The sequence below is a fragment of the Trifolium pratense genome, linkage group LG3 (assembly GCF_020283565.1).
Source record: "Trifolium pratense cultivar HEN17-A07 linkage group LG3, ARS_RC_1.1, whole genome shotgun sequence".
Classification (NCBI taxonomy): Eukaryota; Viridiplantae; Streptophyta; class Magnoliopsida; order Fabales; family Fabaceae; genus Trifolium; species Trifolium pratense.
Window position 1 is genome coordinate 10,045,664 of NC_060061.1, and position 23,941 is coordinate 10,069,604.

At 32.1% G+C, this 23,941-nt stretch overlaps 3 protein-coding genes and 2 non-coding genes across 7 annotated transcripts; 4 read left to right on the forward strand and 1 right to left on the reverse strand.

The window, feature by feature from the left end:
- Window positions 1-3,241: 3,241 nt before the first annotated feature.
- Window positions 3,242-11,904, reverse strand: LOC123917836 (TLC domain-containing protein At5g14285). 3 transcript variants are annotated; one of them, XM_045969691.1, is made up of 10 exons: window positions 11,636-11,904; window positions 11,429-11,537; window positions 10,660-10,748; window positions 10,504-10,560; window positions 10,303-10,411; window positions 10,102-10,203; window positions 9,897-9,961; window positions 9,331-9,499; window positions 4,288-4,342; window positions 3,242-3,604 (listed from the first exon to the last, which is right to left on the reverse strand). In XM_045969691.1, the coding sequence occupies exons 1-10, from the start codon at window positions 11,806-11,808 to the stop codon at window positions 3,444-3,446; spliced, it is 1,089 nt and encodes a 362-aa protein (XP_045825647.1). In that variant the 5' UTR covers window positions 11,809-11,904; the 3' UTR covers window positions 3,242-3,443. The 3 variants fall into 3 exon arrangements, 2 of the variants coding, with proteins under 2 accessions (XP_045825647.1, XP_045825648.1); XR_006812564.1 differs by lacking the exons at window positions 3,242-3,604; window positions 4,288-4,342 and having other exon boundaries at window positions 9,429-9,499; window positions 9,897-9,967; window positions 11,636-11,868; XM_045969692.1 differs by lacking the exons at window positions 9,331-9,499; window positions 9,897-9,961; window positions 10,102-10,203; ... (3 more) ...; window positions 11,429-11,537; window positions 11,636-11,904 and adding an exon at window positions 5,022-5,949.
- Window positions 9,065-9,136, forward strand: TRNAH-GUG. Its single transcript has one exon. It is a non-coding gene; the product is annotated as a tRNA-His (tRNA).
- Window positions 11,659-17,033, forward strand: LOC123917835 (carboxyl-terminal-processing peptidase 1, chloroplastic). Its single transcript, XM_045969690.1, has 13 exons — window positions 11,659-11,783; window positions 12,704-13,101; window positions 13,491-13,610; window positions 14,096-14,233; window positions 14,318-14,422; window positions 14,521-14,689; window positions 14,777-14,853; window positions 15,205-15,249; window positions 15,471-15,554; window positions 15,842-15,880; window positions 15,959-16,021; window positions 16,141-16,270; window positions 16,592-17,033. Exons 2-13 carry the CDS (start codon window positions 12,733-12,735, stop codon window positions 16,645-16,647), a joined length of 1,395 nt encoding a protein of 464 aa, XP_045825646.1. The 5' UTR covers window positions 11,659-11,783; window positions 12,704-12,732; the 3' UTR covers window positions 16,648-17,033.
- Window positions 17,034-18,238: 1,205 nt separating this feature from the next.
- Window positions 18,239-18,320, forward strand: TRNAS-AGA. The gene has a single exon. It is a non-coding gene; the product is annotated as a tRNA-Ser (tRNA).
- Window positions 18,321-21,404: 3,084 nt separating this feature from the next.
- Window positions 21,405-23,709, forward strand: LOC123914560 (PLASMODESMATA CALLOSE-BINDING PROTEIN 1-like). The gene is made up of 4 exons (XM_045965761.1): window positions 21,405-21,456; window positions 21,650-21,913; window positions 22,092-22,128; window positions 23,486-23,709. Exons 1-4 carry the CDS (start codon window positions 21,405-21,407, stop codon window positions 23,697-23,699), a joined length of 567 nt encoding a protein of 188 aa, XP_045821717.1. The 3' UTR covers window positions 23,700-23,709.
- The last annotated feature ends 232 nt before the right edge of the window (window positions 23,710-23,941 follow it).

The following is a 23,941-nucleotide window of genomic DNA, read 5'->3' on the forward strand; positions in this document are numbered from 1 at the left end:
TAAAAAAAACTAAAAGTACCAAAGTCGGTAAGATTGAAGGTCAAATTGGGTAACCTCTAAAAAAAGCATTGTATCTCTTCTTTGTTTTAACAAACTATTTATTTGGTGCTTATAAAAAAAAAAAACAAACTATTTATTTGGTTCATATTTTTATTTTTTCTAAAAAAATCTTCTTTGTTTTAATAAACTTATTTATTTGGTTCATATTTTATTTTTAAAAAAATTGTATCTAATTCGGTTGATTTTTAAAAAGTCATTCAAACCAAATCAATGCGGTTAAGGTTGGTTCGATTTGTGCAGTTCATCGCGATATAAAAAATATGACAATATTCAACTTATTTACAAGATATAAAATAAACGCGATTTTTTGTAATTTTTCGTTTGGATTTGTTCGGTTTACGATTTTACTTTTGAATTTGTTCGGATATGAACACCCTGGGTTATAAAGTCTACTAAAACATAGGTTCTGACTTAATAATTTGAGCTTGAATATTTTAAGGGCTCTTTAGTTCGGTCCAAAAATACTCGTTAAAAAAATTGGTTAGCATGACAAAGATGATTAAAAGTTTTTAATTTTTTTTTTGTCGGGTAGTCTAGTGGCTAGAAATTCCACCTTAAACTGGATAAGCGGAGCATCCCGGGTTTGAACACCGGTTCCTGCATATATAACATGATATCTCTACCAACTGAGCTAAGCTCATTGGAACTTGCAAGTTTAAGTTTTATACATCTTAATGATTTATTTTTTCCTTATACGTATTTTTATTTGGACAAAACTTAAGTGCAGTTCCCTATCTACTGTTCAAACTGTTCTCCGAACAAATGATGTCAAGTGGATTACTTATACCACGTCAGTCCATCTAAAGGGATCTACTGTTACTTCTCTTTCTTCTCTGTTGATGTACTAAGTTGGGGATTTGATGGAGTTGTTGTGGGTTAACCGAGACAAAAGAGTGAAAGAGTTTAACGGAGGAAGAAAGTTAACGGTAGATCTGTTTTGATGGGCTGACGTGGTATAAGTAATCCACATGGCATTATTTTATTGGATAACAGTTTGAAGTTTGAACAGTATGCAAGGAACTGTATGTTTTTTTGTCCTTTCTATATTTACTAGACATATTATCATTTCTTGTGAGTAAATCATATTTTATTTATTGTGTATCATGATGACATGATATGTTAAGTCAAATTTAATTGCAACCGGAGTATTATAGTGTGACAATCAACTACATTTGACTGTATTTCGATAATGAAACAAAACAAACTAAAAAAGATACTAAAATATATTAACAATGAGAAGTATATAGTTATATTTATTATCAAACAAAAAAGAACTTTTTAGTTTTAACTCTACGGTATAGAAGAAATAGGAAAAGATCATAATATTTTTAAAAATTAAAGATTTGGCTCTTTAGGGCCGGGTAGCCCTTGCGTGCTCTACATCTCGAAGATTTGCTAAATTTCCAGTGGAGCAGGTGTTATACGAGAACAATTAGTTGATCTGAATTTAATAATTGTTATGGATTATTCGTTGGTAAAATGGAAAGAATTAGGAGAAGAGGGATCATGTAGTATATTTGGAGCCCGTTTTCAAACCGGATTTTTTAGGTGGCCCAATAAATCTCGTGACAATTATGGTCGGTTCGTTTAGAGCCGAGTAGTTTGTTTTGACAGCTCTAGGTCAAAGGCTTAAAGAGAAAGAGATGAAACAAAAAACTAATGAGAAATGCCAATAAAGAATGAACCATTATGATGATTAAAATATGATTATCCAAATGAAAAGTTCCATATATCGATGGTAAACTAACATCGTAATTAAATTGTCAACGACCGATTGTCGTTATGCTAGAGACTAGAGGATTAAAGTGGTTTATACTCTCTGAGAAGGAAATGTCCGCGCCGATTACTTAGCTAAGTTTGAAGCTCGCAACCCTAATGCTTATTCTCCTATAATTACACCGTCCGCTGACATGAGTTTCCTCCTACTAGCTGATGTTAGTGGAACCTTATTTTCTAGATAGTTTTTCCCTTTTTTTTTTCTTTCCTTTTTTTCCTATCCCACTTGTACCATAAAAAAAAGTGAATAAATTTGACCTATTAATTATAATTCAGTAATTTTGTGATTCTTTGCACAAAGTTGCCCTATGATGGTCATTCGAGTATTTTTTTAGAATCATGTCAACCAAAATTCTCAAAATACTCTTTACAGTCATGATATAGATGTTGCATTCCTACTTTGATTATTCCTTTTAATTTTAAGTTACATCTTGACTGTCAAAAAATTATCCGTAAGAAGAGATTCAACTTCAAATGAACACCTTATATAACCTCCAACTCAATGTAACAAGCTATGTTACATTTTTTTATTTGGGGGAACAGTGTCTCTTATCTTATTAGAATTACTTGTACTATTATTTTTCTTTTCAAAAGTAAATAAATGTATGAAGAAATATAGTAGCGTATGAGTGCAAATAACCTAAGCACATTTCTTGGATAATAATAAAAGAACAAAAAAGAATCTACGAAAATATGGTTGTTGAACCAAACCAGCGTCTGCTGGTACTTAAATAGTCACACCGGTGAATAATCAATCATAAAATATACAAGTAATAAGTTATGTTTATGAGTTTAATTCAGTTGGTAAAAATATTGCATGTAATATAAGACTGAGTTTGAATTTTGATACACCCACTTGTATATATAAAGGTTAAATTCTAATCATTAGACTACTTGACCACAAAAAGGTGAAATTAATTAGTAATTATATAAAAAAAGTGAAACAAGAATATATTCTACAATTATTAAGAATAAGAAAAAATAATAAAATTCTACAAAGAAAAAAAATGGTCGATACTTTTTAAATCATGTACATTTTCCATCTCTATCCATTTTTAGGTAGGAAGTTGAGTGACACTATAACATATTTTCATTGCGGAGAATGTTATCACTTGTCCTAATAACACATTTTATGGAAGTAAATGTAAAATTATTTTTAGAATTTGTGTATTTAAACTTTTAAAATATTAAATTTTTACATATTAAATGCATAAATTTAGAAAGTGAGGTTATGTGAACTTAACTCATTCGGTAAGAGATATTGCATCGAGACTCAAACCTCAAACACTCCACTTATTCACTTTTAAAGTGAAATTTCTAACCACTTTATTACTTGACAAAAAAAACATTTTTAAACATAGAGGACCAACTTAAAATATAAAATAAACGTATAAGATAACGAGAGAAATATAAAGATCAGATATGTATATATGCCTTGCTCAAGTATGAGTCTATCAAGCTAAAAAATGTACTTAGTTGAATTAAAAGTTACTTTAACATTGGACATGGATTTGGAAAATATGTAGAGTACTTTTCAGTGTCGATGTGTGTTAGTCATTTTATCTTCACATGTACACTTTTTAGTGTAATTATTTGTAATCTTCAGGTCAGGGACACGGATTTGGAAATCTTGAATGAATCTTGTTAATTTCTTCAACTACTTCATCTGTGAGCTTGATCTTGCATGCAGTTAGAACCTCCTGGAGCTGCCATGATTTGGTAGCCCCAAAAACGACACTAGCAACAAGGGGGTGTCGCAAAACAAACGCTGCTCAAAACAGAAAGAACAGTAGACAAGAAAATAAGGATATAATAAAACAGGAAAGCTGATATACAAAAAGTAAATAAACTATTGGACCAGTAGCATCTAAAGGATGAACTCAACTGCTCAAGAACCACAATCATTTGCAAGCACAATGAAATTGTGAGAAAAATCAGTCTAAAAACCGAAGCTAATTACAAATGAAAAAAGAAGCTAAAAGTACTACAATTGAGCTCATGTAACAGCACAGTCCCTCCCCTGCTATAATATCACATTCCTTCAGCAATGCTAAGATACTATTGAATCATTTAAGAATTTCTAAAGAGAAATATTGATTGCCTATGAACTTATTAAAGAATACAAGGCCTAAAAGTACCAGAAGCTAAAAGTACTACAATTGAGCTCATGTAACATCACAGTCCCTGCTATAATGTCACATTCCTTCAGCAATGCTACTATACTATTGAATTATTTAAGAATTTATAAAGAGTGATCTTGATTGCTTATGAACTTATTAAAGAATATAAGGCCTACACAAACAGTATCAGTGCAAGCTTAGGAGCTTATGTGTTACGGAATCATGCAAATATCTGAGCTATAAAATCACCACACACAGCAAATACCCGTCCACCCTCATTCAAAAGGAGAGCAGGGTTTGCACACATGATATAGATAAAGGAAAATCAAACCTATAGCAAGAGATACAGGATGAAGATCATATCTTTTTGCAATATCAAGGTATGCCTGCAAAATGGAAATGACATGTAGTGGCATTCACATCAGTCAAAAGAAAATAACTTGTAACACAAGATTGTAATTAACCATGAAATTCTGCTTTAACCATCTTCATCTATCATAGTTTAACATATAATAAATAAGACAAAAATAGATGGAAGATATTCTTAAGCCAACAAAAACCAAGACACATCTAAACATTTCCCACACTACATTCCAACAAAGATATATAAATTCTTAAGTGGAAAAACAATTTCAAGATCATATGATATAAGGCTTCTTCAGCCAAAAATAAACAATTTTCCTCATGGAAATCAAATAGGCCCATGTTTGGTATCACATTGAATATGTCAGAATCATGGTGATCTACCGCCGTGATTCTGACATACCCACCATACACTAAGAGGCTTTAAATCAAGGCTTATCAAAGCCAAATTTCAATATAATAATTTAACCATGCAAAAAAGTGCTTAAAAAACTTAACAACACATGACATTTACATTCCAACAAAAAGATATATAAATTATTGAGTGAAAGCAATATCTAATCATGATAATAAGGAAAAAAAATGAACAATGTTAACTATTAATGGTTACAACAATAAAGAAGAAAAAATGAACAATGCTAAACTATAAATGGTTACTACAATAGATGAAACCTAACTAATTTTTTGCTCTAATTTTGTAGCAATTTTTCTTTCTCTAATGAAATCAACCCAACGAGAGTAAATCCACAAAATACTAACACCAATAGCAGAAAACACAACCACAGCCCAAGAAACCCAAATCCACGTAGGCACAAGCCCATGGGCAAGCCCACTAGCATAAAACAAAACCATCCTAAACACAAAGTAAGGGCCCACAAAACCTCTCACAATCGTATACACCACATAAAACGGCGGAGACAAAGCATCGTAAACCCTAGCAGCGAATCGATCTTCTTTCCGGCAAGCACCGGCGAGAGTCCATGTATTCTGACACAGGCTTGTTACTTCAGCGAGAACAAGCAAAACAACGACGGAGAAAGCGCCGTGAGAAACGACGTGACGGCACGTGACGATGACGAAAAGCGTGGCTAAATGATGAGCGATGAAGAGAACATCGCTAGGGAAGAAAACGATGTAGTGTAATAGATCGGTTACGAAATAAGCGATGCTGTAATCAAGAACGGTTTTCTGGAAAGAAGTGTTTGCGGCTGCGAAGCCACGGTTGGTGTCGGAAAAGATGGCGATTGCGCCGAAGATTGCGGCGGGTGTGCCGTGAAAGAGTGAGATTAAACAGCTTGAGAATTCGGATCGGATTTTAGGGTTTTTGTTACGGAAAACGATGAAGTAACCGATTAGGTAAATTGAGAGGAAGAAGATGAAGAATGGGAAAAATAACCAATTTTGTTGTAACAATTGCATTCCCATTTTGTGAATGCAATTGAGAAAGGTTTTGGGGGAAAGAAGGGTTTTTTATTTTGGGGTTGGAAATTGGAATTGAAAATTGAAATGATGGAATATTCTGGGCTTTTATTCTGATTTTTTTTTGGTTGTTTGTGATTGAGTGTGGTTTTGGAAAAGTGAGTGTTTGGGTGAGTGGTTAGTATGAATTTCAGCTGATTTTTTTTTGGGTTCTAAATTTGAGATGAAATTATGTGTTATTTATGTACCAAAATGATTACTGTATGTGTGTTTTTAATTATATTATAAAAAAATGGATTTATATTGTTTATTAAATTTTAGATCTATTAGAATTATTCTTCTGTAGGGATGGCAACGGGCGCTCATGGGTGCGGGTTTGACACTTACCAAACTCATACCCGAAATCATCACCCAAACCCAAAGGCTGTTCGGGTGGCAAAACAACACCTACGCCCACACCCATTGAGTTCGGGTTTTTTTCACCCAAACCCGTAGCACATTTGAAAATAATTTGTAAATTTAAGAAATTAAATTCCAACATAGACTTTGAATTAAATTACAACTAAAATTAAGGTATTCCAAGGAAATTCAAACATAGACTTTCAAGAAATTACAACATAGACTTTCAAGAAATTAAATTGCAACTAAAATTTAAGGTCTTCCAAGGAAATTGAGGGAGACTATGAGGGTAATTAGGTAATTATAAAATATTTCGGGTGGGTGTATGGGTTTCGGGTGTGGGTTTGACTGATACCAAACCCACACCAATATTATCGGGTGTCACCCGAACCCAAACTCAAACCCATATTATCGGGTTTCGCCCGTTGACTTGGGTTTGAGTTCGGGTGGGTATCTCGGGTTTGGGTTTTTTTGTCATCCCTATTCTTGTGGGTCGGTAATCCAAATAAATAAAGACTAAATAAAAATTATTTTTACTTGTAATCGAATTTAGATTCTAAGTCACTAGCTTTGGTCTATTGGTGAGATGTTTGGATAGTACGTCACAGGTTCTGGGTTCGATCCCCAACTCATTAAAAAACAAAAAAAAAAAAAAAAGATTTTTTCAAACAATTTATTCTAATAGAAACTCATCCTTTATATATTAAAACACAAAACATGTTTTCCCTCCTAAACTTCCATTATAGTCCGCCTAAATCTTCAACCCATATTTTTCTAATTAATTAATAACTAATTAATTGCCAATATTAACCCCTTACAGCTTATAAAAAAAAAAAAACACCTTACAAAATTTCAAATTCCAATACTGCAATTAATTTCGTCTAAACTACTTCTCATATCTTCTACTTCATATCTCATACACATTCATTCCCCTTTTGTAGTATTTTTTATATTTTTGATACATTGTAGTATTTTTTTTTAATGGCAAATAATATTCCCCCATTGTAGTATTAATCTTTCCAATACAATTAATAGCCACCTTTTAGATCCCATGAAACAAATCGATATTTTCCTGTTCTTTTAAAAAAAATTAAAAAATTATTCTAATTTTTTTTAAAGTTAAATATATTTTTCATCCATATAAAATTAGTAAATTTTAGTTTTTCTCTCTATAAAACAAAATCATATGATTTCATCCTCTAAAAATTTTCTTTTTTTTCGTCTATTTTTTTTTTTGGTACATTTTAATTTTTTGTTTCTAATCACCAATTTATGTTCATCTTAATGTCAATGTTTTTGACCAATTTATGTTCACCAATTAAACATATATAATTTCATACTATGTTCAAAAATATATAAAAAATATGTCAAAATTTTATCCATTAGAAATTATTTTAAAGATGAAAACAAATTATTTCTTTTTTTTTTTTGTAAGAACAACGATCAAAATTTGTTAATTTTATATGGATGAAAAATTTATTTATCCTTTTCTTCTATTAATAATGGTTGGATTTTCTACCATTGGGGTTAACTTATATATTGTACATAGGAATGCTTATACCCGGAATACTTTTTAATTTAAACCATTTTTATGTGAATGTGGATGTCAAGTTAATTAATCAACTAATATGTTTAAGAAGATGTTGTTAATTATGAGTAGTACTCCTCCGTCCTAAAATATAAGGGAAAAAAAATTGTCCTAAATTATAAAAAAAAACACAAACATTTATATTTTTCAGGATTTCTTTTTACTTATTCTCATTAAATTAAATTCAAACTGCTTTTAATTTACTTTCTATCTCTTATCTTTTCCATAATCAATAACCAATAAAAATTGTTTCCTGATAATTTGGGACGGTTGTGGTATTTGTATATATTTTAACCTTATAAGTTATGAATATGAAATTTGACTTTTTGCCAATTTTTTTATTTAAGTTTTGAAATATAAATCCAGAGTTCTCCAATAATTGATTGGACTCTTCTTTGAATTTATATTACATCAATTTATTCTATCAATTTTAATAAATGAATATAATTATTTTTAGTAAAACATAAAAAGCGTTTCATCATAAATAAGATAAATGTCAGTGGCCCCTCTTTGTGTGCCTAGATGAGTACGTTATTAGGTTTATAATATTTTGTTTACCAATAGATTTATATATATTGATGATCATTTTTTTTTACTAAATATTTATGAAGATTAAGATCTCACTATTTGATTTTTATGTTGCTATTTCAAATTTTGATAATTATTCTAATAAAAAACATTAATCAAGATCATTATTATTGTTATTTATATAGTGAAATATGATTATGCATAATGTACCAAAAAAAATGATTATCCATAATTTAGCCGTGCATCGCATGGGTGGAATGACTAGTTAAACATTAAGTTTAATTACTTGTTTTGAATTAATATTTTTTTTAGTGAATAAATTATGTGCATGGTTTTTGGCCTTATTATTTACCAAGTGGGGTTATTCATTCTTTATTTTTTTTTTTTTTTTTTTTGAACCAAACATTCTTTATTTTTTTGAATTTGGGAAAGAGGGAAATATATTTAGGTGGGGGAATTTGTGATTAAATGGTGAGTGAGTGTGTTTTGGTGAGAAAAGAAGTGAAGGTTGGTGGGAAAAAACAAAGTGAGGAATTACTTATACTCCCTCTGCAAGATGTTATAACTTATAAGTGAAACAAAATTGCTCAAATTATAAGTCAGATTAAAAAATAAAGAATAATTTTGTAAAATAATTCATAATTTTTTTATATAAAATTAATTACATTTTTTAATTTGTGTGAAAAAAAGGCATCATAAATTGGGATGAGGTAATATTCAATATTGAATTAAAATATAGTTGATTTTTCTTTTTTTATTAATAAAAATAATCAAAATAGATACGTTTATTAGGTTTGTAGAAACATGTAATGTGGCTGTAGTTTAGTGGTAAGAATTCCACGTTGTGGCCGTGGAGACCTGGGCTCGAATCCCAGCAGCCACAAAACATACTTTTTTTGCAACATATAACAATTAATCAAGCCAAATTTCATTATGATAATCATCAAAACATGTAAAGAAGTGCTTTTTTTGATAGGAAAAAAGTGCTTTTAAAAACTTAGCAACACATAACATTTACATTCCAATAAACTAATCAAAATATTAGCCCCGCAACAATGTTTAAGAGGATCCACTTACCCTAGAAGCTGCTTGTATAGCTTTATTGGTCAAGTTGTATCTTGATTCTCCTTCTGAATACCTCCCTTTAAAAAGATTTAACCGAGCATCCGGCGGACCATTATCGGGAGAAAAATATTTACCGGAAAGAATACCCATTGCTAGAGGACTGTAGGCCAACAAGCTAATACTGAAAAAGAGTAATCTATCAATCAATAATCCAAGAATATATCAAGCTTGCAATGGAAGAAACACATGAAAGTTATATTGGTTTTGAGAAGCATATTTGAGAAAATGGATACAAACACGACACACACACGTCGACTCTGGTAATTATTTCAGAAAATGATATAATTCAATGCAATCATATGTGTCGGTGTGGTACACAAATGCATGTCAGACACCGGGACACGCCTAATCTGAGGAGTGTCCGTACTTCATAGATAGATCTTAATATGAAATTCTCAACCTAACACAACAAAAGCTACAATTTTTACTTCTAGTCAGATCAGATGTGTTCATAGAAGCAAAATTGATTTTAATAATACATAGAACTAAAGATGATAGTTTAATAAAATCATGTTTACCTCTCCTGATGGCAGCACTCAGCCACTGCAGAATCAAAAGTTCTACATAGCAGGCTATATGAATTCTGTCACTAAACAGAAGAAAATTAGTGTATGAAGCAAACTTTCACAAAATGAATTGCAGGGTTGAAAGTGAGGGTTCCATGATATTGATGAGAACTAAACAAAAAACAAACAAGAATTGAATGATAGTAAATGATTAAACCTGCAAAGAAACTATCTTTGGGAAGGAAGCAAATTTTTCTGCAACCTGAATAAACTTCATCAAGCCATATGGTGTTTCATTACTAAGACCAATGTATCTGATCTGCAAAGAAATTTTCATACTCTTAGTTCAGGAATGACTCATAATATTTATATTTATAGGTTAACAAATTGAAACTATTTAACAATACTAGTTAGTTACCTTTCCAGCTTTCACCGCTTTGCTAAGAGCTTCAAGTTGTTCATGTATACTAATTGAAGAGTATTGTTGTGCTGGATCATATTCGGTTTCTCCAAACATCGGAACATAGCTACAAGGATTTGTAAGATGACAAAAATAAGAAATCTGTCCAACATATGGTACAATTTCCAAAAACAATGAAGGCAAGAAAAAGATACAAACCGATCAGGCCAATGAATTTGATAAAGATCAATATAATCCAACTGCATCCGCAACAAACTGCATAAATTGAATAGGGAAAGCTATTATGAGCATTAAATTCTACTAGCTACTAGAATAAGATGTAATGTAAATGTGAATTGGAAAAGAGTAGGTAACCTATCATCTATAGCTTGAATAATATTGGTGGCATCCAAAGATTTAGGACCACCTCTAATCCAAGTCATTTGCCCAGATGGCCCAGCAACCTGTACATAGTAGTATTGTGATCAATAAATACCAATGCTCCAAAAATAAATTGGGTTAAATCATTTAACAACTGTCCCAAAAGAGATTTAACTACATGATTACAAGGTCAAACTTTTACCACTAAACTGACACCTCATGAATAATATGCTTGATGGTAGTTGTGATATTAACCATGTAAATGTCAATGGAAGTGAACAAGTAGCCCCAAATGGAAGTTTCACATGAAGTTTGACCAAATTTTGCCTACCTAACCGACTGCAAAGTGCATGTTGTGTCTTTCTTTTTGTTTTTTTGGGTTAAGGTACGACGTTTCCACCGCCATTAGCGATAACTAATCTCTGTCGGGGAACATGTGGGACACACAATGTGAGTTCTCCCCTCACAACGGAATTCTTTCCATAAGCAGTGGCCAGAAATCGGACCAGTGACCACTGCTTAAGGGGATCAACACCCTTATCATCTGGACTAATTCATTGTTAGTCTGTTGTGTGGTGTCTTTCTATTATTCAAACTTAGGGTTATTACTATAACTTACTACTATGTTTAAATACTATGGTCTAACTCAAATGACCTACCCACTTGTAAAAGTGGGCAGATAGTTCGAGTTGGACTGATTCGAGAATCTTAAATGATGAGAAGAATGAAGATAGTAGAAGAAAAAGTTTGATGGAAAGAAAACCTTAGTTGCAATAACAAGACTATCCCTGGGGATATTTCGTTGTTTAATCCAACGGCCAAGATACTCTTCACTCCTTCCAGAAGTTTCAGCACGTTGAGGCACTGGATACCTACGCAACGCAATACAACGAACAAGATGAAGAAGAAGAATTCATTCATTCATAAACAAACCAATAGTAGTAAGGGAAGGTAGTGCTATGCTACATACATTTCAGCGGAATCAAAGAAGTTGATTCCAGCATGGTAAGCTTGGTCGAGAAGATGAAATGACTGAGACATGGTGTTCTGTTCCCCAAATGTCATTGTTCCCAAACACAGCTTTGAAACAGTCAGATTAGGAGCAAGGTTGAAGACAGGTACTCCTCCACTTGACATCATCATCACCTTTCAATTCAAACTCTCTATGCTTTTTCCTTTTTGACTAAATATGGGATAAGAGGTTGTGGTTAAAAAAATCTACGGATTAGATTCCATCACGGGGAAGCTAAGGTAATCAAGAGTTCCGCAGTAAAGTATTAAAACTTAACTTCTTTTTTATTTTTTTTATTTTTTATTTTATTTTATGGTAGATATAGTACTAAAACTTAACTTATTTCTATCAGAAATTAAACTCAGGAGAAGTTTATTAACCACTTCGGCGAGAGTCTATAATATTGAATAATATTGATACGAGATTAAAAGGTTAATTAATTAAGGTTTAAATGTGTTTTTTATTTGTTTTAAATAATTTTAATAATACTAATAATAATAAAGTCTTCGTGAGCTTGATTCGATTAGTTGAAACATAGGCTCTGTTTGGTAACACAAATAAGCTAGTTTATAGCTTATAAGCTTGTTTCAAAAAATTAGAGGTGTTTGGTAACAAGCTTTTTGTACTAGCTTATAGCTTTTTTTCAGATGCTATTTCAAGTAGCATTTGAGCTTATAGCTTATAGCTTTTTACACTTTATTCCATTTTTACCCTTTAATTTAATAACTACCCACTCTAAAAAATAAACTACCCACTATCAATTATGTAATTTTATATTTAATAACCACTTTAAAAGCTAATTTTACTAAACACTTTAATTTTAATAAGCTAGCTTTTTAGCTATCAGCTATAAGCTAGCTTTTCGGCTATCAGCTAGCTTATAGCTTATTTTTATCAAACAGACCCATAGTATATATATTATGCAATGGTCGAGGTTCGATTCCGAACACTTCACATATTCATTTTAATTGGAATATCCGGGGCTTAAGCAAAAAATGTTTGAGAGTCATCAGTTGTTTGTTTCAGTTTCAGTTTGAGTTGCAGAAAGAAAGAAGATGAATTTGTGGCTAATACCCTCCACAATTCCAATACTTTCAACACCCCATCAACATCATCATCATCTTCATCTTCCAATTATTCCTACTAAGCTTTCTCTTCACAACACTCTCCTTGCAACTACACTCTCCTTTGGCTTCTTCTTCTCCTCCTTGCCTTCTTCTGCCTCTGCTCTTCAACCTCCTTCCCTTCCAATCCCTCTTTCTCCTTCCACTGAAGCATGCCGGGATGTCGAGCTACGAGACGTGATTGTTCCAACTGCTCCTGAAGTTGTTACCAATGAAGGACTTGTTCAAGAAGCTTGGCAGATTGTTAATGATGACTTTCTTGATACTGGTCGCAACCGTTGGTCTCAAGACACCTGGCAGGTAACATCCATATCAAAATTTTGGATATTATTTTTCATCTTAGACCAGTTTATGAAATTTGTTTATGTGGGTTTTGGTTTGTTGCTTGTAAATATTAGTTTACCAACTTAAAGTTTGCTGCTTTATCATGTGTTGCTAGCTAAGTAGCTATGTAACATCGACACTTTGTATTGAAGGCGTGTCTAAGTGTCTGATAGGTGTTTAACAGTGACACTTGTGATTACATACAATTACTTCTATTATCTCATTATTATCCGCAATCTACGTGTTAGTGTCGTTGTCATGATGTTTGTGTGTGTGTTGGTGCTTCTGAGGTTGCTAGTTTTGCTTCATTGATGTTGTTTCAATGTGGTGGTAGGTTGGTGCTAATAGCTGTTTATTGTTTGCAGCTGAAGAAGGATGATATTTTGAGCAATTCCATTCAGACAAGGTCAAAGGCACACAACATCATCAAGCGAATGCTCGCCAGTTTAGGTGATCCATATACACGATTTCTTTCACCTGAAGAGGTAATTCATTCTTCAATTTTCATTGGTGTTGCTCTATGGTGGTTTTTCTTTTTATCATTATATGCTTATGGGTACTTGCCACTAAGGCTCGCGATCCTTGATATTGCAAAGAGCCACAGTCATATACATCTGACACAGACTGCGGTCGCAGAGATATTAAAACCTTGATGTGGCAGCCACAATCGTGGTCGCAGAACTTTTTTCAAAAAACTGTTTGTCAGTGCCACTACCACATGGCATGAAATGGCAATCAATGAATGTTTTACTGTGCTTTCTGAGTTGGAAATTGGCGTGTCCATATTCTTATGAGACATCAATTACACTAAATAAGAAACTTGCGATGCATTCTTGTATTATTTAACTATTTACTATTGTTTGTTTTGCTTATACATGACGATGTAATGCATAAACTTCTGTACTTTCTACCATTGTGCTTCTCTTGTTTCTTACTTAATGGTATATATGGACTTTTTCACTTTTAAAAGTTCTCCAAGATGGCGAGGTATGACATCACTGGTATTGGAATAAACCTCAGGGAAGTTACTGATGACAATGGAGACCAAAAGCTGAAGGTATTGGGATTAATATTGGACGGTCCTGCTCATTCTGCTGGTGTCAGGCAGGTAAACCAAGACAACTCTACATATTCATTGTTTCAAATTGATCGACAATTTAACTGGTCCTTTTCTCTTCTGTTTCCTGGTTAGGGGGATGAAATATTGGCAGTCAATAACATTGAGGTAAAGGGAAAATCAGCATTTGAAGTATCATCCTTGTTGCAAGGCCCTAATGGAACATCTGTCACTATTCAGGTTTTGGATTCTGATTCCAAGTTAGTTTGGCACCTGCTCTAGCCTTTGTTGTTTACTTTTTTAATGTTCAACGCTAATATTGATTTTGATATTGTCAGGTCAAGCGTGGTAACTGTGGACCTGTTGAATCAATAGAAGTTCAACGGCAATTTGTGGCTCGCACACCAGTCTCTTACCGTATGGAACAAACAGACAGTGCTGCTGATCGTGTTGGGTACATCCGCCTCAAAGAGTTCAATGCATTGGCCAAAAAAGATTTAGTAATTGGTAAGCTTTTCCTAGCTTAATCTTTTTTTTTTTCTTTTTCTTTTTCTGCATCCTTGTGATGACACCAAAATGAATTGAATTTTGCAGCAATGAAGCGACTTCAAGACATGGGTGCCTCATATTTTGTATTGGATCTTAGAGATAATCTTGGTGGTCTAGTACAGGTTGCATTTCAATAACCCCATCTTCCTATACCATTCTTAGTTTCTGCTTTAAAATCAACTAGAATAGTAAGTTTTTTATGTTGTTTGCATCCTGAAAATGAAGATAAACACATAAGGCTTCTATAGGACGTGCCATGTGTGTTCAAAGTGAATGCAGCTCATGAGTTAGCGTGTTACCATATTCAGTATTTCTTCAAAACTTTTAAGTAAATTTGATTGCTGTATTAAGTTGCGCTCAAATATGCTTTTATTTATAAGATTACAAAGATAAATAATGCAGTGTTGTATTGAATGTATCTTTTCTATGTTTTTTGAAATCCTAACTTAGTTTTGCCCTTTTAACGTATTCAGGCTGGAATTGAAATTGCAAAGCTTTTCCTAAACGAAGGAGACACGGTAATTATGTCAACTTTGTGCCTGTTCCTGAATGTGATCGACTACTTAAGCATACATTGTGTGAAAAGACTTCCTCTTAAGTAAACCATTAGATATCTAACAGAATTATCACATGACACTTGAAAATGATTGGGGAGGTTAAAAATGAGGTCTTAATAGTATGTTAGATATTCACTTGAATGTTATTTTGCTTTAAAACCTTTTTTATCCCTTGATGACAGGTTATCTACACTGCTGGGAGGGACCCCCAGCTCCAGCAAGCTGTTGTTTCGGATACTTCACCAATGATCCGTGCTCCTGTCGTTGTAAAAGCTTTTCCTACATCTGTTTACAATTACATTTACGTCAATGAATTATTTTACTTCCTAATTTCCTTTTTATTTCAGTCTCCTCTCGTTTTTTATTTGAATGAATTATTATGCTGATATTTATAGATGATAGGTAAATTATAAAATTGAGTTGTCGAGAGAAATTTTTAATCAAAGTATGATATTCCCATTTTGAATTACTGTTACATGCCATTGATTAGTGGCATTTTTATTTTGTGAACTTCATGAGAAGCTTTTAAGTCTTTTTGGTCTGTATCTTGCAGGTTTTAGTGAATGACAAGACTGCTAGTGCAAGTGAAATAGTGAGTAGCTAATTTCTTGTTATATTTTTCATCTCGTACTTCTTTATGATACCATTGTTTATATTATACTTATTTCAGGTTGCTTCTGCACTTCACGATAATTGTAGAGCGGTTCTCGTTGGAAAACGCACATATGGCAAGGTTCATAATTTTTCCCATCTTCGCTAAATGGTTTAAACATTGTGTCTAAATTGGTTCAATCTGCATTCTTATTCTGACAGTCATTTGAGCTTTCTTGTGAAATGATTATTTTGTTTCAGGGTTTAATCCAATCTGTATTTGAGCTTCAAGATGGATCTGGTGTGGTTATTACTGTCGGGAAGTATGTAACACCAAAGCACAAGGACATAAACGGTAACGGAATTGAGCCTGACTTCCAGAAACTTCCAGGTATATATATTTTTTTTTGGATAAATTCCAGGTATATATAGTTGTATTTTTCATCTTTTCTTTCTTTCTTGCCTTGTCTCGACGCAAGGGTTGGAGTTGCTACCTTGTGGTTCTGGCCAGAGTTAGATTGTTATGAGTCACTGACACATCCACGACATTGATACTGATACATAGGCAGCGGTAATAATTTGAGAAAATGAAAGTGATTGAATGTAATCATGTGTATGTGTCGGACATCAAATACGCCTTCAATATGAAATGCCAGTAACCATGTTATTAGGTTTTCAATTTTCATGATTTGTGCCCTCCCTATATTTGCAGCTTGGGATGATGTCAGCCAACATCTTTCAAAATGCAGTATACTTCAGCAAGGATAGAACAGTTTCTACGGTGCATTCAAATGCAATCTTTTGCTTCTGGTTTTTCATTTAATTTGAAACTTCTAAAGAATCTGCATATGCTGGAAGCTGTCATGTACATATCTCAAAGATTTCAAGTTATTAAGATATATAACACGAGATTGGTGGGAAGAAATGATCTCAGGAAGCATACAAGAGTTTGTATGATTGTATCCATGAGGGCACAGCATAACTGAAGCAACTTGGATTTTAATACTTAACTAACATAGGAAACTTTGACATCTGAATATATGAAAAGTGACATTTTATTGGTAAACCAATCATTATAGTAACATATCAGTTGTTACAGAATGTATGTTACCATTCTTTGTTTTGATAAGCACAGATCAGTAAATTTCTAGACATAATTCACACAGTCTTTTATTGTTTAAAGATGCTTTATCTGCACTTGAAGATATTGTTCAAGTTTCTTTCTAGTCCAAACTCATTTGGCATCAATTTTTCCCTCCTTCAAAATCTTTGCTTTTGTGGAGGTTATGCATCATGAAATTCCCACTGATGATAACTTAATTGTTAAGGATTGTAGCATTGTTTCTTGGTCCTGTTTAGTGTGGAATTTTCTCTTCCTTGCAGCTTTGCTACTTTCCTTTGCAATTGGTTAAGCAATATGTTGCAGAATTTTATATTGATACTAACTCCATCTCCATGGATATTATCCTTGAGATCTGTGATTTACATTGTTCTGCACAATGCCGAGATGTCATCATTGCTGCTATTATTAATATACCGGACACCATATGATTTTGCAGAAACAATGTACTTTGATAATAGAAGAATCTCTCACTAATAACATGTGTCCATTTGCCGTCACCAACAACCTAACTAATCTCAATGATCTGACGAAAATTCTGCAAAATATACTTGAAATGATGCGATGGTTAGTTTGAAACAAAGTGTCTATTGGTTTAGTTTTGGAACCTTTTGAGAACAAGAGTGAATCATAGCATTGTTTCATGTAACATTGCATAATATTTTTCGAGGATTGCTTCCCTTCATCAATTGATACGAGTTTCTCTATGAATAGAGATACTCATGAGGAAGAAAAACACATCCAAAAACATCATCAAAGTCATGTTCATATGACTCAAAGTCATTGTGGAAACTTTATTCTGTAAACTACCATTGTCGATCCGCTTGATGTGAATGTGCAATTCATGTCAAGGTTTCCAAAGTATCATGAAGGGGATTCGCCGGTTATAACTCATTTGCATCCGGTTTACATAAACTAGTGGAGGCGAATCGAACCTAAAACTTAGTGTGTTCACACACACTTTGGAATTTATGTGCACCATCATCATGTTGGTCTTCATCTTCTTCTTGTTCGAGTATTTGCAGCAGACTCCCAACAAAAGTTCTCGCAACAAATTCCTAAAAAAAAATACTATTGTAAGTTTTTTATTTTTTTTGTGGAAATATAAAAGTCTCGTTAACGGCTATAATAAGACATACACATTAAACGTATTTTACCTCTATTTAATAAATGTTTCTTTTTGTTTACATTATGTAAAAACGGTAATATTGATTGTCATTTAACATTATATCATCAAAAGTGGACGTGCCGGAGTGGTTATCGGGCATGACTAGAAATCATGTGGGCTCTGCCCGCGCAGGTTCGAATCCTGCCGTCCACGATTTTTCAAATTTTTTATTGTTTTTTTTTATAAAAACCAACGGAGAGTGTTTGTATCCATAAATAAAAAATTAATTCCCCCCTAAGAAATATCAGTAGATGATCATATATATATATAATAACTTTTACTAATTGTTTGAAATTCATTGTTATATATAGGGTGTAATTTGAATTGTTTGGATTGGGTTTTTGGTGAATTCGGTGTTCTAACCAATGAACTTTCAATTGGTTTAGTTTGATTTGATTTTTGATATTTTTAAAAAATGAAGTCGAACCAAACTAATTGATTTGATTCAGATATTTTAATTGGTTTGCGGCGCTTTTTAATCACATGTAACACTTTTGTTTTTAATGACAAATTGGTAGTATATTACACTGTTTCTGATATCTGGTCCTTTGATTCATGTTGTTGGACCATGAGAGGAAGTCTCATTGGGCTTGACCAACACATTGAGTAAGAGCAACCACACACAATGAAGTTGGACACCACATATTCCCCCAACACTTTAAGACATTTGATTTATGTGTCATCTCACATAACATCAACTTTTTCATTCAATGTAAGACTACACTTGATATATATCAACAATTCATGATGGTTTCTTACTTAGTCTTCGGGGTCGTATCGATTGGTTGAAAGGTCTTAAAGAAAATGTTGTTTTAGGGGGAATGATACCCGTTGGTACCAGATTCAAAGGAATAATGGATCGTTCACGGTCTAGGCAACATAAGAAGATTAGGTTGATCTGGGTGCTCTTGAATGCTGGTTTCGATTGACTTCGATTATGGATTGTTTGCACCCAATATGTTTCATCGTGGATTCTGCATGTTCGATGTGGGTTACAGTTGATTGACCTGGAAAGAACGTACATACACCTCTTTTTAAAATTTGGTTTTGTGCCCCTACATCGGCTTATCTGGGTTGTTCACTAGGTGGGTGTTTGTTTTCTCCGGATTTGGGTTCATCTAGTTGTTGTTTTGTTCAATACCTATTAGGGTTGGTATCATACCACTGTGTAAGTGGCACTGTTATACCCTTCAGGATTGACTCTAAGGTTCCGTTTGGTTCGAGGGTTTTATTCAATAAATATATTACTTTTATGTGGCTTTTCAGTGTTAGATTTATGTATCACCATTCTTTGTATTTCCTATTTATTTACTTTTATTTCCTTTCGCTTAAAATAAAAAAAAATTATTTAATTAAAACATCTTCACCAAAGGTCTTCCGCGCTTACTATTTGAGGATTTTCGAGAGAGTCATCCACACCCAATTTTGCAATTTTTATTTGACAAGGCAATTTTGCAATATCTGTATATATTTATTTATGTTTTAAAAAATAAAAAATAGCAACATAAAAAAATGTTTTGGTGATGCGTTTAATTCTAAATTATTATTTTTTTAGAAAATAAATATTATAATATAATAAAAAGAAGGCTTAACTATACATTTGGTCCCTTACGTTTATTTTAGGTTTCAATTTGGTCCCTTACGTTTAAAAAGTATCAATTTGGTCCCTTACGTTTATTTTAGGTTTCAAGTTAGTCCTTTCCGTCAATTTTGTCACATGTGGCAGTCAATTTGCATATGTGGACTGACACGTGGCACTTGGACACGCTGACGCGTGTACTGTTCAAACGGTGTTAGTGAAAAAACTAACAGAAAGGACTAACTTGAAACCTAAAATAAACGTAAGGGACCATATTGATACTTTTTAAACGTAAGGGACCAAATTGAAACCTAAAATAAACGTAAGGGACCAAATGTATAGTTAAGCCTAAAAAGAATTGTTTGATTTTATTTTCAGTAAAATTGATTTGTGTTTTATTTGTTTCTTGTGCAGTAATTTTTAAATTGACTTGATTACTTTTTTTTTTTATAACCTGATTGCTTTTTATTAAGGTAAGTTTTAATGAAAAATATATTTGATTGAATTATATAATTATTGACTAAAAATTTAATATGATATGAGAATATAAATAAGGGTTTATGCAATTGAAATATGACAGAAAATTGGAAGAATACAGGAGAGGTCAAAACTTGCAAATTTGGTAACATTTTCCTTACCATTGCTTTTACATATCAAACTTCTATTTTGTTTTTATGTTCTCTTGTTTTTATGATCTCAATCCCGCAGCATATGTAAATGTTTATATATAATACTTGTATCCATTATATTATTGCATTCAGTTGGTTTTAGTTTCTTTATAAAAAAATAAGTTGGTTTTAGTTTGGTCTTATAACTCTAATAATTAGAATATTGTTAATTTTCATCCTCTTAAAAAATAATAAAGGAGATAAAATGATTAAGATGGCATTCTCTTAAGAGTTAAATGTATTTAACACGGTTCGATCCCTCACAACTGCGATCGGTAGGGGCTAGAACCACTTTTAAATTGGTGATGAAAGTAAAAAAAAAAAATGTTAAATGCATTTTTTTTAGTAAACTTCATATGATTGAGTAGTCTATGAGGAGAGTCCAGAGTCCTCAAGTAAAAAAAAAAAAAAACATATATATATTCATGCGATTGTCAATAATTATTAAATGAAAAACACTCTAATTTTGCAAGCATGATAAAGCATTATAAAAATTGAAGTCTTATTATTGAATTCATGAGATAAAATATATCTTTGAGATTTAGTTGTATTAATAATAGGTTGTGATACAATTATTAAAAAAGTAGCAATACAAATTAATGAAACAGAAACAAAGTGCATTGCATGTTGGAGAAAGGTTTGAAAAATGAAGGGTGTAACAATTTTTTATAATCCTTTTTGCTTTCAACTGCATTTTAAATTTTCCTATCCTCTTTTTAGAATATATACTGTTTGCTCCTAATTGCATTTTTCCTAATTTTTCTTTCCAATACTTTATAGAAAAAGTAATTGAAGTTGTTATGTTTATGCATTAGACAACTTAAAACATGAGATAAGGTAGCTTATATGCAATGGACAACTAAAAAAAAAAATGTAGATTACAAGAATAAAATTGAGTAGTCTATGTTAATAAATCTTAGCTTGTTAACATTAATTTGCAGATCAAAGAGGAATAATCTGCAATTCAAACTCAGAAGCCAACCTCCAAAGATGGATTGTAGAATTTGGCTCTTCGCTCTATTTTCTTTGTACATTTTTTCAGGTACGTAACAACGAGTACCATAATTTTTATAGACAAATGTTCGTTTATTTGTTTTCAGGATTTGAACCGTGGACCTCCCGATTAATTGTCATTCACCGTCCCTCCGCAATATGACTAATCATAATTTTCCATACATTATAACAATGCAGCAAACTAATGAAAAATTAAAATGACATCTTTGGACTTTTTCCAGGAATATCTGTATCATCAGATAGTGGTGGTCAATGGTGTGTGGCTGACATAGGAGCTTCAGAATCTGATCTACAAGCAGCTCTTGATTATGCTTGTAGTAAAGGAGGTTCAGATTGTTCACAAATTCAACCTGGAGCAATCTGTTATGAACCAAACACTCTCATTGGTCATGCTTCTTATGCCTTCAATGACTACTACCAGAAGAATCCAATACCTACCAGTTGTGTATTTGGAGGAACTGCAAAGTTTACAAGCCAAGATCCAAGTAAGCATTTCACCAAACATATAAGCTTATCTTATCTGAATGAGATTAGACTGTCTAACAAATTCTCTAAGTTGTCAATTCAGTAATAAGAGTTTGATCGTGTAATTTCAAGAGTTTAAATTGCGAGAGATTGATTATAAAATTGTCATTAATGCTATTTTAATTAATAAACTTGCAGGCAATGGACAATGCCATTATGCATCATCCTATTCAAGGTAAGAATTTGCAAACACCTATACATCTGTAATTTTTTTATTGATGAATCAAAGCGACAATGGCTGAATGCATATGAGTGGACGTGGCAACGAGGCTACTCTGCCACCGATATCTCATTTTTCATTACAAATAATGAAGATAATATGATGATGAAATTGTCATACCCCAAATTATGACTTTTCTTTTAATATGAGTAGTAAACTTTGGTAGTAATATTATTTATTTTATTTTTGTTGAAAAATATTGTTTTGCTGAAAAATATTATTTATGTTTCTTTTTTTAATATAGCTATCGTTTATGTTTCTTTTTATATATTCCTATTTTTATGTATTCAGCTTATTTTTTCTATATTCATTTCATAATTTATTTTTATTGACTAAACTCTCTATAATCTTTTTATTTGTTGTGAATTTGAACCGAAAACCACATCAATAACCAATAGTTATAACCAACTATCTTTAGTGTGTGGGACAAATGAATTGAAGCAACCAAATCAAAATGAATGAGCAATTTAAACACAAAAGACAGCAACTCCACAGTTTCCTGGTCATTTTTTTCAAGGCAATTTTCAACATTATTGTTTTTTTTTCCTTCCTATTTTTATGCATAAATTCCTATATACATTTTTGTTTGTACTCATCTTATTCTGTCTATATTTTTTGTATTTTTTTTGTATTTATTTTATATTGTTTCTATTTTTTTTTTTAAAAAAAATTCTTTTTAGTGAAATTAAAATGAAAGATATAAAACTTGCAACGTGGTTAAAAATAATATGGATAAATTAGGAACTTTGGCGGTAATCAATTTTAATATATTAGTAATAGATTAGTAATAGATAATGCAATTCTTTTTCCAATTTTTGTGTTAGCTTGTTTGGTAATAAGGAGGCTTTACAAGTTTGTATGAACACAAGGTCATGATTTCGAGTCTTATTGGAGTCCTTTTATTTGTTTCTTATTCATATTTTTATTTTTGGCATTTTTGAGTTTTATTTTATTAGTTTTATTATTTTTTTTACAGAATTTTATTAGTTTTATTGTTAATTAGTTTGTTTCTTATGACTTTTATATAAAAAAGATGAACCTTGAATAATTTAATTACAAGAAACAAACTAACAATAAAACTAATAAAATAAAACTCAAAAATGCTAAAAATAAAAATATGAATAAGAAACAAATAAAAGGACCACAATAGAACTCAAACTCATGACCTTGTGTTCATACGCGCTTGTAAAGTCTTCTAATTACCAAACAAGCTAACACACATTTGAAAAAGAATTGCGTCATAATATTAAAAGGAAAGTCAAAATTTGGGGGTATGATAGAAATTAATAGTCTAATTATATTGTCAATGCAGCTCGCTGAGTCCACCAATGCCAATGTCTGGCGAAAGCCAACCGAGTCCACCATCACTTGGAGGCTACCCATGGAGTCCACCAACATTTGGCGACTGTCCACCAGGTTTTGCAACCCCGCCTCAAGGATCTGACTCAGCCCCAACTGCTCTTCATTCTCTGTCATTGTTGTTCACATGTCTCTTGGTTTCACTTCAAGTAGCAAATCACATTTAGACAGAAAAAAAATTATGGTGATTCTTTAAGCGATAAGCTAGAATTCACTTATTATTCCAATAGTTTTTTGTAAAATATCTGGGTCAAATAAGGTTGTGTTTGACCCAACATTTTTTAGGTCTAAAAATTAATTTAGAATTAGTATAATCGAAGAACTTTATACTATGTTGTCTATTTCAAATAACTTCAAACTAGGTCAATTAATTTTCGGTTTAATTGGTTTGTCGATTGATCAATTTTTA